The sequence below is a fragment of the Hibiscus syriacus genome, unplaced genomic scaffold (genome assembly GCF_006381635.1).
Source record: "Hibiscus syriacus cultivar Baekdansim isolate YM2019G1 unplaced genomic scaffold, ASM638163v2 tig00000132_pilon, whole genome shotgun sequence".
Taxonomy (NCBI): Eukaryota; Viridiplantae; Streptophyta; class Magnoliopsida; order Malvales; family Malvaceae; genus Hibiscus; species Hibiscus syriacus.
The window spans coordinates 1,282,766-1,300,774 of NW_024061764.1; the positions used below are offsets into that span (position 1 = coordinate 1,282,766).

At 33.0% G+C, this 18,009-nt stretch overlaps 1 protein-coding gene and 1 pseudogene across 1 annotated transcript; one reads left to right on the top strand and one right to left on the bottom strand.

Moving 5' to 3' along the window:
• Nucleotides 1-6,922: 6,922 nt before the first annotated feature.
• Nucleotides 6,923-8,018, top strand: LOC120123858 (annotated as a pseudogene).
• Nucleotides 8,019-15,343: 7,325 nt separating this feature from the next.
• Nucleotides 15,344-17,172, bottom strand: LOC120125350 (peroxisomal membrane protein PMP22-like). The gene is made up of 7 exons (XM_039143814.1): nucleotides 17,025-17,172; nucleotides 16,820-16,918; nucleotides 16,369-16,470; nucleotides 16,135-16,210; nucleotides 15,838-15,908; nucleotides 15,632-15,717; nucleotides 15,344-15,533 (listed from the first exon to the last, which is right to left on the bottom strand). The coding sequence occupies exons 1-7, from the start codon at nucleotides 17,094-17,096 to the stop codon at nucleotides 15,464-15,466; spliced, it is 576 nt and encodes a 191-aa protein (XP_038999745.1). The 5' UTR covers nucleotides 17,097-17,172; the 3' UTR covers nucleotides 15,344-15,463.
• Nucleotides 17,173-18,009: the final 837 nt, after the last annotated feature.

The following is an 18,009-nucleotide window of genomic DNA, read 5'->3' on the forward strand; positions in this document are numbered from 1 at the left end:
CTTCTAGTTATATACAAATAGGAAACACAAGTATCAATGGAATGAATGAGGTTGATGCCACAAGCAACAAGTGCTTTATAAGTCGATAAAGTTCTTAGAGAACTAAGAAAAAGGAAGATCTCACAATAGATTGATATGCAAAGGATTGGATGCCTTACAGAAGCCAAGGCAATGGTTTTATATAGAAATTGAAAATGAATGGCTAAATAATTAGAAAATGTTTCGGCCAAACTAAGTTGCCTTTCATAAATACATAATGTTTGAAAAAATAAAGATGAATAACAATGGTGTTGGTTTGGTTAGAATGATGAGAAATGATGCTTGGCTGAATAGATAGAGTGTTGGTTTATGTTGGCACCTAAATGAGAAGGTTGCATGCTTTGGCTGAATGGTTGGCTTCCTTTGGTGCTTGGTGCCTAAATGATGCACATGGCTTGCACATGGCCTAGTTTTGCAACTCCTCCCATGAAAGCATGTCTCCACACCAGCTGATATGATGATTCGACCAAGGTGGTGTGCTTGGCACATGGTCGAATGATGTAGCATGCTTGGAAGGTTCCTAGGTAGCTTGGTAGGTCACTTAGCTAGCTAGATAGCTTAGGTAGCTAGCTATGTAATGTAGTAACTAGATAGGTTCCTAGTGTCACTCCAGCTACCTCCAGTTGCCATAAGTCCTTAGCTCAGCTTCCAACTCTTCAGCTACTCTCTAACTAATGTCAGTTACTCTTCAACTCTTTTAGCTATCCTTTAAGTCCATTGAGCTATTCTTTAATGTTATTGAGCTCCCACGAGCTGTCAAAAATATAGTGAGCTATCCACAAGTTGCCATAGTCATCATTAGCTTAGTGTGCACATATATGCATCAAGAAAACAATAGATTAAATGATGAAATCAATGATAAAATTAAGTATAAATGATGCTGCCTACGCTAATCATGCAAATGAGCTAATTAACTTAATATAAACATATCATGAGCTAATTAAAGATGTGTAATTATATAATATGCTATGCAAAGATCAAGGATTCATAATATGACATGCCATAACTAAGCCTAGCATAAGATGCATATAATAAGTTAGGAAAGAATGAAATAAAGAATGCAATGCATGATAAGATATAATATGATCATAGCATATGCAAAGCAAATTAATATAAAATAAGTAGATGATAAGTAGAGAAAGAAGTAAAAGAATGCTCCCTGGACTTTCGTCCTTGTCAAACAAGGAGAAAGTATGAAATAGATAAGAAGATGCATGAGTAAGATCACATCAACAGGGCTCCATAAGATCCAGTAGAAGAAGTGATTTGACATAATCCAAATTAGATTTTAATTTTTTTTTACTTTCCCTACGTGGCTCAATGTTAAAGGCCATAATAAGTCTAAACTACCGATATTTTATTTTATTTTACTTTAATTTAAAAAATACATATAACATGACTGAAAATATGAAATGAGAAAAATTGACATTTTGGAAAAGAAAAAAAAAAGAGATGGGTTTTACTAAACAAATTATGGCATCAAATTATTCTAACAACCCGCCATTCTATGACTACTATTGATAGACATGAATCTAATCGAGTTTTTGATCGACCAAAACATTTAAAGTTTTTTATAAAACTTGATTCGACGTGACATTGGATGATTTTTTTTATTTAAATTAAACACCACCTGTATTTTATAATTGAAATGCATCCCCATACTAAACAAATATTTTATTTTCATTTTCATTTTTATTTAGAAAATATGAATATGTATTATTAATAATTATTAATATTTTTTATTCAATAAATTATGAAGATTCAATAAAAAAAATAGAGGCAGTCAAAAAAATATAAAGAGATATATATTGTAATAATTAGCTTAGCTCTAAACATATGGAAAAGAATTATACTATTATCTTATATCGGATATTTTTTTATTCTAAACTCAACAGTAAATTTAAAAATAACTTTTAGGGTAGACACATGTATATTAACTTGACTTAACTTTATCATTAAAAAGTTCTAATTTTAACCTTTTTTTTATAGAAAAACTCTATCTTATAATAACTTGATCTTATAAGATTATGTAATATCAAAATTCGTCTGATTAGATTCCCATGTTTATCCCTAATGACTACTATTGCTGCAAGGAATGGTTCACATTTACTTTCCACACTACAATATAAATTAACATTTTATAATAAATATTAAGCTAAATATTTCTGTTTTAATCACAAATAAAAAATTTCGTTGTTTTTTAGGTTTCCGTACACGTTGCGTATCTCTTAATTTCAAACCCTCTTGATGGGTTGACAAATTGACACAGTCGTTTATAGTGACATGTCCAAAACTTCAAAAAAGAGAATTTGAAATTTTAATTTTTTTCTTAAAAATAATAGATATGTAAAAAAAAATATTTTTATTTTACTTTTTATATATTAAACTAAATTTAATTATTTTTTAAAATAATTAAAAATGCATTGGACCCTAAGGGCATTGGACATATGCCCTGGTCACGCATGCATTGGACATATGCATTCGACGATAACCCCTTCGGATTGTTTTAGTAGTAATAGGTTTAAATAAAAGTAGTAATAATTTAACCCTTTTATTATTTTATCGGGTAAAAACAAGTTAGAAGTTGCGGTCATTGTTGATTTGTCAAACAAATAGCTAATTAACTTGATTACAGCTATATATATATATATTAATAAATTTTAAATTTAATTTTAATCTTATCTAGAAGAGAAGAGAAGAAAATAAAAGAAAGATTATAAGGGAAAAAAAGGAGAAGGTTCTTAATAAGCTTAGAACTCATAATCTAAAAAAATACGAGGGAATAAAAATGAATTATTTGATCAACCGATCAAATATACTTGCTCAACTATACACATGAGCCCTCTTGTGATTGTATTTGCACATGAAAAATATTAAGCGGGACAACAGATTTGAAAGCCCACCTGTTTTTGATGTTTCCATGCTTGTTTTAAAGTCGGAATTCTCCAATGAGCAAGCAACCCTATTAATGAATTAATAGAATACTATGATTGCGCGATTAGGTTTTTGTTGGCGTTTATCAATCAGGTGAAGTTGCGCGATAAACATTTGAAAGAAACAATGTCTTTGATTATGTAGGAGATAAGGAGTGACATGAATATAAGCAAGAAACAGAGAAACCAACAACAGAAAAGACTAAATACTGGACTCAAAATTTGGATTTTTATAAACTCATCCGACAACGATATATTTTTCATTTTCATAATGAATTATCAAAAATCTCTAACAGAGGGAAATGAACCAATTCCCCCAACATGTTTTAAAGACGGTTGCAACACAGAGAAAAGGGTAACCAAATATGGAGTTTTTATGGTGAAGGGTGGACCATTAAGAAAGAATTTCCACACGAATTACTTCTTATAAGGTATTCCAAGCTACCTTTCACACACGTAGTACTGATTTTAAGGGATTGGTCCGCCATTCTAGACTTTCTTTTTCAACTTACCACGTTCGCCTATCCATATTTTCTTTCTTCGTAAACACAACAAATTTGTGTGGGAAACTTGCTTGTTCCTTTTGTTTCCCCCCCGCCCCAATTTGCCCAAAAGTTTCACCGGATTTCAAAAGGCAAATGTGAATAATTTCCCAGACAAAGTGATTTCATCACAGCTAATACTTACTTGCTCACGGCTTTTCAACCCATCACCCCTTTACTTTATGTTTGACAAATGTGGAACAAAAATCAGAGGTTTTAACACCAGCTTTGTCTTCTAGATGACAGTTCGATTATTCGACAGGGCATCAACTTTCAACGTTTCTATTTTATTAGGGCTCTATATGATGAGACAAGATAAATCGTAAACTATTTGAATTTAATTTGGTTAAAGTTCGGTCAACACTAGATTCAAGTTCGAGTTTCAATTAAATTTAGTCTAAGAATGTTTTGAGTAATTTTTTTCGAGCACTTCAAATTTTGAGTTCAAGTTGAACTTGACAATTTTAAACTCGCAAGTTTTATAATAGAGTCGAACTCAATTTTAAACTTTTCAGATCAAGTTGAGCTTAACAATATTCAAACTCGACTTGGCTCGTTTACATCCCTACTAGTAGAATCATTCCATGGGCCAATACAAGTGGTTTTTTTATGTAGGAAAATGTATAAACACTCCAAGCCCAAGTGAAAAATAGGCTAGATTGAAACTTAGTAGACCCTCTTCTTTGGATCATTGACATGGACATGGAGGCTTGCCTCAAAAATGACTATAAATCTCAAAACTTTTATTAGGATATTGATGTACTCAGCCCTGGAGTGATTGGCCCAAAAATCCAACACTATCAAAAGATTAATGATTAAGGAAGTGCATTTGTTACATCAGTTCTCTAGTTCACCATATTAAATGTCAGCCTTAACTACAAATATAGTAATACGCAAAGTGTGCGAATGCTTTCACTTGATGGAACTCTAAATTTCATTTATTTTGTGTTTGGTTTCTAACCCCCCCACTTTCAACTACCCAGAAAAGAACAATTAAGACACCCAACAATTACTTTAATGCAAGCATGCGCTCTTGCTTCCTAGTTCAACTCGACAGTGAGCTGCCATTACTCTTGAAATATCTACCTTAAAACTGTCCACTTCAATTACTGTGTTGCTGCAACATAAAATCATGCTGCGTTGTAAACACTTTCGTCCTTGCTCTGTTTCAACGGCCATGGTTTAATAAATATGTTGGGAAACAGCATTTACTTGCTTTAGAACTTGGGGAATTCCATATCCATTTCTTGCGCATAGGAAAAGAAACGTGTAATCGGTTCCTTAGAACTTTCTCTTTCAACACTTCACGAACAAGTATGTGTGCCAAAAGAAAAAGGGAATTGGTATGATTGGCACAATCAATTAAGGATTGACCATAAGGCATGCAACATATGTAGGCAAACCAGAGCGGGGTCCCCAACCTTTTTTTACCGAAAGCTGAATCGACCAATTAGCCAAAAGGAATTTAATTGGTGGCTGCCACGTGAAGAAAAGCAATGCTCCGATTGGGTTTTACTTGGAAACGACGCCATGCAATTCGCCAAAACAACCAACTTATGACATGTTTTGTGATTGTGAAGAGACAAGAAATGTTGGTTTGGGGGTTGGTGGGTTGCTCTCTTTCCTTCTCTCAACTAAATTCCAACTGTACCAACCCTTTATTTGCTTTTACTGCTTGCCTTGTACCTATAATATTCCAAGCAATGTAACTAACCTTATCTAATTATTTAGGTACCTGTCATCAGGTTGTTGATGTTGGATTAAAATTTATATTTGTAGTCACATATGTATAATGTTATCATAAAGTATGACACAAAATTAAGTGGCCAATTATGTTACATGTGTCATATGTATTAAAGTTGTTAGAAAAATAATTAAATGAATTGATGCTATTTATAACTAATTAATAATAGGTAATTTCACTTGGTGAATTAACTTAAATTTTTGGATTAAAGTTGTACTCATTCACTCGTACCTATTCAGCAAATCTTTTCGTAAAAATGTTAAGTCCTTTCATCAAATGTCTTAACCCTTCGGTCCATCTCTCTCATCTATATATAGGCTAGTTGAGGCACAAATATTAGACACAACACAACATAAGTTTAGAACTTTGGAATAGGAAAACACTTAGAAAATTCCTTCTAAATTTGTTCTTTATAGTGATAGAGAAATGCAAGATTGTGTTCGACTAATCATTACGATTGTGCTTACTATTGTGATCATTTGTTGTTGTATCATGGGAGACCAACGTCCAACATTATTTAAAGCACCGGGGAGAGGATGAATCTATCTTAATGAACAAAGCCTCAACAAAATTCTTCTTCGGTTTATATCTCTGGTCATTGTCTACATACGAGTATAAAGTTCCATTCTTATATTTAAAATTTACATTTGTTTTCTTCGTTCGTTTTTGAAAACAATAATATATGTTTATTATTATTATTATCATCATCATCATCTCGGATTAGCATTTTGTCTAACAAGAGTGTCATGAAATTAAAGTGTAGATACCATAAATTATATTTATAATTTAATGAGGGACAAAATTATAAATACTTAATAGCTTGACCTAATATTCATTCTATAAAAAGAGACGGCAGTCCCTAAGAAATAGATTAAATTGTATTACTCTTATTCCGTCAATGAATTTTTACAGCAAGAATAAACAGATAATTTGTCATGATAGATATTGAGTTGTTTATTTTATATTTGGTTCTAACAGTTGAGTGCCACACTGCACTTTCACCATGTTTTCAACAGGTAGACATTACATGAACTAATTCAAATTTCAAACATATAAGAAAACAGTGTACTTTGCTCACACTTTCACATGCTAACCAGTAAAAAAAATGTTGTCAGCGAAGGGCGAATAGCATGATGGTTTCGTTCATGAACTTTGTTTTAAAGAATCCAAACCCTAAATTTAATCATAGTAGTAAGTTTTTTTCCTAGTCTGTCATTATTAAGTGTTGTAACTAATTAAACGGCAGCTCTATGAAGTTGAGTACTACGGATTAGATTAATGTAATTAATTAGTGTTGATGAACCAAAGGACCTCATTGTACCAACTAGCACTACACTAACTCTCTAAGCATGCCGCTCATGTAATGTGAGCATACAACAGTATGATTCATGGTTCGGCTTAACAAGTAAGAGACCTGCCGCCCAAGCTTTTAATCCAACCTCCTTTTGCCACGTGGAAGTCTCTGGTTCGAGGTGGAAATCTCTGGTTCGAGATGGAAAGAAACGGCGACCGCCCATTGGCCGCGAAACAAAATGTGCTGTTAAGGAGGCATTTATTTCTTTTGCATTAGAGCCGAACCTTTACCAAACTAAGCCGGTCCAAGTTTTGCATATAAATGCTTAGTACCCACTAATCTCCAAACCATCCAAATTCCCCAACTGTAACTTTCAGTTTTCACAGACCTTTCCAAGCTTAATGGATTGGGCCCGTGGCAGAACCATTGGCCGCGGCTCCACTGCCACCGTTTCTATCGCCACTGTTGGCCGGTCCGGTCATGTATTTGCTGTTAAGTCCTCTGAGCTCTCGCAGTCAGAATCTCTTAGAAAGGAACAGAGCATTTTGTCTACGTTAAGCTGCCCTCAAGTTGTAGCATATAAAGGGTGTGACATCTCGTCCGAGAATGGTAAGCTTCAAGACAATATTTTCCTGCAAAATGCCCCTAGTGGCTCCGTCACCGATGCAATTCACAAGCACGGTGGTTGCCTTGAGGAGGCCATGGTTCGATCGTACACTCGTGGGATTTTACTCGGGCTTGAATTCCTGCACTCTCGAGGAATAGTGCATTGTGACATCAAGGGCCAGAATGTTTTGGTCACCGATGATGGGGTGAAAATCGCCGATTTGGGTTGTGCCAGGAGAGCTGACGGGACGTCGGTTGCCGCTTGGTCGGTTTCTGGTACACCCGTTTACATGGCTCCAGAGGTGGCGCGTGGCGAGCAACAAGGATTCTCAGCTGACGTGTGGGCACTTGGATGTACGGTAATCGAGATGGCTACCGGACGAGCACCGTGGTCTGATGTTCGCGACCCTGTTTCTGCACTGTACAGAATTGGATAATCAAACGATGTCCCGGAAATACCAAACAATATATCGAAACAGGCAAGGGATTTTCTAACCAAGTGTTTGAGGAGAGACCCTGCCCAGAGATGGTTGGCAACGCAACTTCTTTCTCACGGTTTTGTTAAGGAATCCAAGGAAACCGATGGTTCTAAATTGGAGACACCCAACAATGTACTGCACCCACACTTGTGGGACTCCATGGAAGAGTTGGATACAATTCAGATTCCTTCCAACAAGTCTTTAATGGAAATGATCCGACAATTGGGTGAAGACAATCTTGTTTTGTCATCAAAATTACCCTGTTGGGAGTACGACGAAAATTGGGTGACTGTGAGAAGCAATGGCAATTTGGAAGTAGAAATGTTACCAACAGACTGGACCATAACCTTTTACATGCCGATGAATCTACAAGTAGGCTGAGCGAGGATTATGAAATAGTGGTTGATTACTATCTCACAAAGATTAGTGGGCAGAATAGTTTAACCACTAACAGCGAGAGCGTTGAGAGTATGCATAAATTAAGTTCATTTGCAGCATGTAAATATATAATTTACATCTTATGTATGAATACTATAATGATAAGTGTTTTTTAATCCACCTTTTTACCACTCTGCAGTCTCCTTTAGTGAATCCAAGTTCTATAAACATGTTCAAAGGAAATAAGTGAAACAGAACGAATCTAACTTGATTTTGAGAGTATTATAAATATCCATCAACATTTGTGTTTTTGGTTAGATAATTCGATTTTACCCTATAATATATATATATGCCCATCCCATCGGCTATTACACCCTCGCTTATCTGTAATTGTGTTTTAACACATGGTAGCAAATGGGTGTGATAAAACACCATTTATTTATCAATCTCATTTATAATTTCCCTTGGCCATGTGAAAATGGAACCCATATTCACCATGTGATTATGCATTCCAAGTATGGACATGCAGACAACTCGTTGTAGTATAATTTCCATGGTTTCGTTGTCTAACGACAAAGATTAATACTTTGTAGATGTATACTAATATTTAATTTATCATGTTAGAAAACATTGTACAAGGACATTACAATTTACAACTGTTATAACTCATGTAACATCCTCAATACCGGGTTAGTGATCAAATTGTAAAGTTTCAGAATTTGGTGACTAGAGTAGAACCATGGATTAGTTCAATGATTTATTTGGAAATAAATCATAAAAGTTGTTAGTAATTATAAGATGAATTGAAGGGCAAAAGGGTCATTTGACAATAAAGATTTTTATTTTCCTTATAAGATAAGGAAATCACGTGGGAAGAGAGAAAAGGTTCTAGAGTTATCTTCTCTTCTCTTCTCTTATTCCTTCTTCATACGTGAAGGCTTGACTCAAAGGTGAGTTTCTTTGTTTGTTGATTAATTATTGATTTTAAGGTTGAGTTATGATCATTAGATGATAATTAAGCTTAAGGAAAGTTTAATTTGTTCTAAAATAACAAGATGAAAGATATAGAAGAGATTAAAGAAAATGAGTTTTTAGATGAATTTCTAGAAAAGCGTTAATAAGTGAAATTTGAGAAGGAATTTGACTTGTCATCACTAAGAATAAGAGATATATTTAGTTAGAAATGATTAATAACAAAGTTGAAAGTTTAGTAAGATTCTTAAATTTTAAGAATCATGATGAGATATGGAAGATAAAGATGGTTTACATGGATATAAGTTAGTTTAAGTAATGGTAGTTGAATTTAATGACATAACAGGAGCTTAAAATAGAAGAATTGAATGAAGAATTGATGATTTTCGGGCTTAAAATGCAAATTATAGGCAAGGTGTATCGATGCACATTCAATGTGCATCAATGCACTCTTTAAAAAAGAAACATCGAATGTAATTGGTGCATCGATGCATAAGGAGTGCATCGATGCATCCCCTTAAAATGAAAACATCGAAGGTGATTGGTGTATCGATGCATGGGTAGTGCATCGATGCACATGTTAAAGAATGCATCGATGCACTTCAAGGGGAAATTGAAATAGATATTTTTTTTGGACTAAGAAATAATAGATTAGAGTATATTAATTGAATACTAATATGTATCAATGTATGATTATGTAGATATCGAACACGAACAAATTCCGATATGATCATCAAGTTAAGATTCGATCAAAAGAAAAGAAATCATAAAAGGAGATCGAAACTCAGTGAGGCCAAGGTGAGTGCATATTCGATAGTATATGATAGATGATGGAAATAAGACTTGCGACAAGTCTATTTCCTATAGTGTTGTGTATGAATTCATGAATAGTAACTTGTGTTTAATATGAGTGTGTGTATGCTTGTTTATATGAATTGATTTGTTCTTGTATGTGCTATACGAATATGTAATATGAATGTGATATACTTGAGGTATAAGAATTATATTAGAATAAGAGATGACAATGAGTTACATGCCATATGAACACAAGAGACGTGTTATAAGCTAAGTGACATATGATTATGAAATCATATGAAAAGTGAAATGTATATGTGAATATGTGAAGTAATATGAATATAATGCCCATGTTATATGATACGAGAGTTATAGGTATAGTTGGTATGCCAAGAGTCGAGGGTCTACGCGGTCCTTCGGGACATACATTGATCATACGGGATATTTCATAGTGGTCTTTCGGGATAAAATTTCATAGCCCCTAGTGGGACCCCATACGAGCTGTGGTGACAGCATAGTGCACAACCTCAATAGACTCACATATCTACAATTCTCACAGGTGTACATGGGCTAATAAGAGATAACATTGAATATAATGTATGCGATGTATATATGTGTTTTGTGATGTGAATTATATGATATGATATGTGTATGAGTGATTATTGTATATGTTATAAGATATAGGATATGAACATAATGGATTATATAAACAAGAGAATAGAAATATAAATGGTGATAATATGATAATAATAGGAAATAAGATAATTATATGCATATGTGTATTTGATATATATATATATATATATGAATGGATATATGTTTAGGTATGATGTGATAGCAGTAATTGTTCATGCATTATTACAAGTTATAGTTTACATTATATGTTTATTGCCTCACTAAGTCATAGACTTAGCGTGTGATTGTTTCATACGTATATTACAGAAGCGAAAAGAGAAGTGAAGAAGAACAAGACAGGTTAGCATCTCCCTTACAAAATTTCAGATCAGAAAATAGATGATTTAAATGTGTTTGGTTAATTTGAATATAGTTGGCATGTACTAATTGATTGAGTTGAATATGCTCTGATAGATTTTGGTTATTTTGGTCAATTATGTAAATAAATCGTTTTTATTTTAATAAAAGTTTTAAATTTTCTTTGAATTTTATCAAGAGTCAAAGTTTGAAGAGTTAAAGTTTGAAAAGTTAATGTGACACCTCAGACTTGTATTCGAATTGGGTACAGATTGGGGGTGTTACATTTAATGGTATCAGAGCTAAGGTTTAGCCGATTTTAAGCTTAAACCAAAGTCAAATGAGGTTTACAAATATGTACATGCCAACTAAAGGTGAAAATTTCTGATCTGATAGTGTAAGGAGTATGATGTCTTGCTAATAGAATAAGATTTGTATGATATAGTAGGAATTCATTATAAAAATGGTTGAAGTGAATCAATAGCTGACAAATCTGATGATGATAGCAATTCACCTGCTCTGACCAGGCAGGATGAAGAGCGAAAACCTCAGAAAGTGTCTTATAAGATTAAAGGTTGATTTCAAAAAGTTGAAATCATATTAGAATAATGATAGAAGATCTTTATTGTTTTGAATCGAAAAAGTTATATGGATTAGTTTTGTTAGTATGTGGATAAGATAGAATATGGTGAACAAGTGTCACCATAAGAACATTAAGAAGATCAAATGACATGGTGAGTACTTATAGAAGAGCTCAAGAATAAATGCATCAGTGACAAGAGTATAAGATATAGAAAGCCAAAGTTTATGAGTTGAAACAAAGAATAGTGTTGTACATAAGAAAAAGAGTGGATATGATAAGAGATTGCATTTTAAAAGGAAAAAATTAGAGTTGGCTAACAAGAATATGTGATGGGAAGTATAAGATTGTAAGATATTGTCAGGATATGATAACCAAATATAAAATGGATCTGGATACAGTTGTATATTTGGATCATAGTAATGTGATATAGTAAAGGAAAAGGAAGTAAGGATTTGTATATTTGAGTAAAGCTGAGGATTGATGAGAATAGTTTAAGAATGAGTATATCGATGATCAGATTATAAGATAAAGGAAGTCATAATGTTGAGTTTGAACCACAGAAATTTCAGGATGTATGAGAATAGAGGTGAAATTGACAAGTTAACTAAACGAATTTTGAGATAATTTCGATTGGAAAGAATGTATATGATTGGTTGACTATGGCTTGTGCCCTAGATTGAACAGATGTTATTGACTAGTTGTCAGAGTAAAGGTGATAGAGTTATAATATTGGAGGAAAAAATAAAGTTGAGTTAATTGATTATGATGTGAATCTGAATATAGTTGTATATTCTGATCAGATAGCTATGATGTAGAAAAGGAGATATGTATTTGCATGGAACCTTAAGGAAGGAAAATGCATAATAGAAGGAGAGAAAAGACAGAAATGGATTAAAGTTACTAGTTATTATTTATATGATAAGTGGCAGTAGATAAATGTATAAAGGAAATAGACAATTGAAGAAATAAAGGAAGGAAAGATTAAGTAAAGGAAGTAGCATGAGAACATTAGAAGATATGTTCTTATTGATATGTTGAGTGAAAATTCGAGGACAAATTTTCTTTAAAGGATAGGAGATTTGTAACATCCTCAATACCGGGTTAGTGATCAAATTGTAAAGTTTCAGAATTTGGTGACTAGAGTAGAACCATGGATTAGTTCAATGATTTATTTAGAAATAAATCATAAAAGTTGTTAGTAATTATAAGATGAATTGAAGGGCAAAAGGGTAATTTGATAAGGAAGATTTTTATTTTCCTTATAAGATAAGGAAATCACGTGGGAAGAGAGAAAAGGTTCTAAAGTTCTCTTCTCTTCTTCCTTCTTCCTTCTTCCTTCTTCATACGTGAAGGCTTAACTCAAAGGTGAGTTTGTTTGTTTGTTGATTAATTATTGATTTTAAGGTTGGATTATGATTATTAGATGATAATTAAGCTTAAGGAAAGCTTAATTTGTTCTAAAATAACAAGATGAAAGATATAGAAGATATTAAAGAAAATGAGTTTTTAAATGAATTTCTGGAAAAGAGTTAATAAGTGAAAATTGAGAAGGAATTTGACTTGTCATCACTAAAAATAAAAGATATATGAAGTTAGAAATGATTAATAACAAAGTTGAAAGTTTAGTAAGATTCTTAAATTTTAAGAATCATGATGAGATATGGAAGATAAAAATGATTTATATGGATATAAGTTGGTTTAGGTAATGGTAGTTGAATTTAATGACATAATAGGGGCTTAAAATAGAAGAATTGAATGAAGAATTAATGATTTTCGGGCTTAAAATGCAAATTCTGGGCAAGGTGTATCGATACACATTCAATGTGCATCGATGCACTCTTTAAAGAAGAAACATCGAATGCAATTGTTGCATCGATGCATCCCCTTAAAATGAAAACATCGAAGGTGATTGGTGTATCGATGCATGGGTAGTGCATCGATGCACATGTTAAAGAATGCATCGATGCACTTCAAGGGGAAATTGAAATAGATATTTTTTTGGACTAAGAAATAATAGATTAGAGTATATTAATTGAATACTAATATGTATCAATGTATGATTATGTAGATATCGAACACGAACAAGTTCCGGTATGATCATCAAGTTAAGATTCGATCAAAAGAAAGGAAATCATAAAAGGAGATCGAAACTCAGTGAGGCCAAGGTGAGTGCATATTCGATAGTATATGATAGATGATGGAAATAAGACTTGCGACAAGTCTATTTCCTATAGTGTTGTGTATGAATTCATGAATAGTAACTTGTGTTTAATATGAGTGTGTGTATGATTGTTTATATGAATTGATTTGTTCTTGTATGTGCTATACGAATATGTAATATGAATGTGATATACTTGAGGTATAAGAATTATATTAGAATAAGAGATGACAATGAGTTACATGCCATATGAACACAAGAGAAGTGTTATAAGCTAAGTGACATATGATTATGAAATCATATGAAAAGTGAAATGTATATGTGAATATGTGAAGTAATATGAATATAATACCCATGTTATATGATACGAGAGTTATAGGTATAGTTGGTATGCCAAGAGTCGAGGGTCTACGCGGTCCTTCGGGACATACAATGATCCTTCGAGATATTTCATAGTGGTCCTTCAGGATAAAATTTCATAGCTCCTAGTAGGACCTCATACGAGCTGTGGTGATAGTATAGTGCACAGCCTCAATAGACTCACATATCTACAATTCTCACAGGTGTACATGGACTAATAAGAGATAACATTGAATATAATGTATGTGATGTATATATGTGTTTTGTGATATGAATTTTATGATATGATATGTGTGTATGAGTGATTATTGTATATGTTATAAGATATAGGATATGAACATAATGGATCATATAAACAAGAGAATAGAAATATGAATGGTGATAATATGATAATGATAGGAAAGAAGATAATTATATGCATGTGTGTATTTGATATATATATATATGAATGGATATATGTTTGGGTATGATGTGATAGTAGTAATTGTTCATGCATGATTACAAGTTATAGTTTTTATTATATGTTTATTGCCTCACTAAGTCATAGACTTAGCGTGTGATTGTTTCACGCGTAGGTTACAGAAGCGAGAAGAGAAGTGAAGAAGAGCAAGACAAGTCAGCATCTCCCTTATACAATTTCAGATCAGAAAATAGATGATTTAAATGTGTTTGGTTAATTTGAATATAGTTGGCATGTACTAATTGATTGAGTTGAATATGCTCTGATAGATTTTGGTTATTTTGGTCAATTATGTAAATAATCCGTTTTTATTTTAATGAAAATTTTAAATTTTCTTTGAATTTTGTCAAGAGTCAAAGTTTGAAAAGTCAATGTGACACCTTAGACTCGTATTCGGGTCGGGTACGGGTTGGGGGTGTTACAACTCAACCCGTGGAATGTGGATCATATCATGAGAGTATAAATTAGAATTATTCCCTTTGGGACCACGAATCCGACATGGTTTTGTCACTTCGATGTGTTTCTTCAAAGAAGTATTCTGGGATTTCTTTGTTCTGGCTGAAGTTCCCAAATTTTCATGTTGTACACAATAAATTAAGTAGCATCTATAACTTTCTTTTCTACACATTTTCCTTTTTCGACCAAAACTTTCATCATGAAGGCTGCAATGTTTTGTTTTCAATGTTAAAGTGACTCATCACTTAACTTTGAACCTGAAGCAAAAATCTGGTGCAGTTCCAACATAAGACTAAGAAGACTTGCAAATATTCCAGTTCTCACTTTTGTGGCTGGCTATCATGTTTTAATTCATGAATCTCCCAACATTGTACACAGGGATGCCTTGAATGTAATGGATACTAGTTTCCTAGCAGTGACATAATATTAGGCCACAATCATCATCCTGCCATTTCAGTTGACAATTCGGTGGCATGCATTTTATCTAGTACTAGCATGTAAGGTTGAGTAGAAAAAAAAAAGACTGAAATTTTATTGCTTAGCTAAGCACTAAACTTAAGATCAAGGAAATGAGACTTAATTCATGGTTGCACAGAACAAGCTTCAAGCTACATAAAAATTAAAATGAGCATATGATATGGAATGTGGACATTATATTATTTAATCAATCCAAGCACATGGAAGGTTTCAAATCATTTACTCTTGGGCAGTGCAGCCTTGGGCAATGTCATAGATCTTGCTCGTAAGTTCAGAAATATTCCCCTGAAAAATGAAGTTTGAAGGAATAAAAAATCACCTTAACAGTGAATTTATATATTTTGAAGGTCGAAAGTAAAGAGGGAAAGAAGCAAAGTATTTACCAGCAAAATGCAACGAGGCTACTGAAAATGACACGGAACTGCAAAGGCACATATTTGTGATTTATCCACCCCACAACTGGCCAGAACTGCAATTTCATTCAGGCAGGTTCTAAGGTATATATGTACGGGCAGAAGGCTCCTCTTGTTCACATTAATATATATAAACTATTACACTATAGAACTCAGAATGGGAAACAAAGTTATACCGTCCATGCAGTCATCTGTACTTTGGGATACTCCTGCTTGATTCTAGATTTCACATGCATCCAGGGTCTTCCTGCATTTTAAGTTTGCATTTAAACTATCAGAAGAAGAAGCGATGAAACTAAATCGAGTCCAATTGCCTTTCTTAAAATTTAAATATTAACAAATACTTTATCATATCTAAAAATTTCACCACAAATATTAAATTAACATAAAATCAAGTTATTCCAAATTCCAAGAGATGATTTAGATCCACTCTTTTCTTGCCAAGAATATGTACATAACCAAACGCCGCTTACCCTCAACAACCACCCCATAATAAATCATGAAAAGCAAGTTGTTGCAAGGAGAAGTTGTCAATTGTTCCAGCACCACCTGACACAATTTTAATCAGCATTAGACCCTTTTCCTATAGTTCCTATCAAGTAGAATCAAGTTGACAGATTGAATTCAATATGATCCCCGAATTTAAATCAATAGGATTTGAAAGTGGATTTTATTGGAAAACAGGAGAAATAAATTGAGTAACATACCTTCTTGGCAACAGTTTTGGAGTCCCTCTTCCCCTTGAAAATTTTATCCAGTAACATATATATGTAATGTCCAAAGGGACCAAGATAGGCAAATCCAAAGAGCTGCATATGACTATCACAGTATTAGATGATGGAAAAGTACATATTATCCCTTCCGATGAACTCATAACATTACAAAGTCAACCCTTCTTCTCATTACCAACTCTTTGGTGCTACATAAATAAATTCCCAATTACAATATAATTTTACCCAAATTCCTTAAAACATCTCTTAAGACTTAACAAAGCCGTGGTTCCAATTCACAATTCACTCATTTACATTGATCTTTCCCTTTAACTCAAATGTTCTAAACATAGGAACGGTAAGGCGAACTTTGTTTCTAACCCATCAGTTCTATTGGTTAAATCTCGGACACAAAAGAGGGCAAAATGAAACAAAGAGCATCTTTTACCATTTTGAGAAGAATCCGTCTCAGCTGAAGTTTGGGTATTCCAGAAAGCTTCTGAGAAACAGTGTCACTGATCCCTGACAAAACCGCTGCCGTAATTGCCTGCACCAAATTTCCTCAAATTTGTTCAATTTTGGCCCACAAAACCCAAAAGATGTTTCGCGCAAGAGCGCACACACATGAGAAAAGAAAAGAAAAGAAAAGAAACCTTGGTTCTCAAAGGGTGATGTTGAAGCTGTAACAAGTATTTCTGCAATCCTGCCTTTGCTACCGAACCCATTTTTTCTTTGCAGCTGATTATTTCTCAGTTGTGTTTTCAGCTGAGAAATTGTGATATTTTCCAACCAATACTTGCGTAGGAGACGGCGTACTCTATATAATTTGTGATTAGTTAGGCTTAACCCAACGGTTCAGTATTTTACTTAGCATATTCGGTATCCCCATTTTGTCCTTCAGTGTTTGGGCTGTTTCGGTTTCGATGCTTTTAGGGACTGCCAGGGTTATTTTGGAATTTTGGAAGGTCAACGAAGTTCCAAAGTTCTATGACACTTCTAATTTAACCTGGAGAAGTTTTAACACATTTTAACCCATTTCTTTTTATATGTATTAGATGTTCATTAAAATTGTAATTAGAAATTAATTATTATTTATTAAATTATTTGATGATTAAATTTATTAAATTAATTTTTTTTTATAAAATAATAATTCTTGTTGAGGATATGTCACAGTATTTAGAATTATGATAAAGAATTATTTTAGAGAGATATATTAGTTTTATAATCACTACAACTTTTGAAATTTATGTTATATTTGGAGTTTAGGTTTTATATATATATATATATATATGTGTGTACGAACCAACTTATTTCAATGGTTAAATGAATTGTTGTTGTTTCTAGAGGTCAAGAGTTCAAACATCAGCGACTGCAAGGGTGATTGAGATTGTCAAATGGTTGAGAGTATTGAATGAGTAAAAATAGAATACTGAGATTAATAGTAGGAAATAAGAATATATTCACTGAAACAAAAAGTTAATCTCGGTCTTTTATTTTCACTCTTCTAATTGTCCTAAATTTATGTAAAATTAATATATATATATATATATAGCTGAAGGACATTGAAAGAGTATTTTGGTATATACATGGCTGAGGGATACATGAAATATCATATATTTATATTCTTTATGATATCTA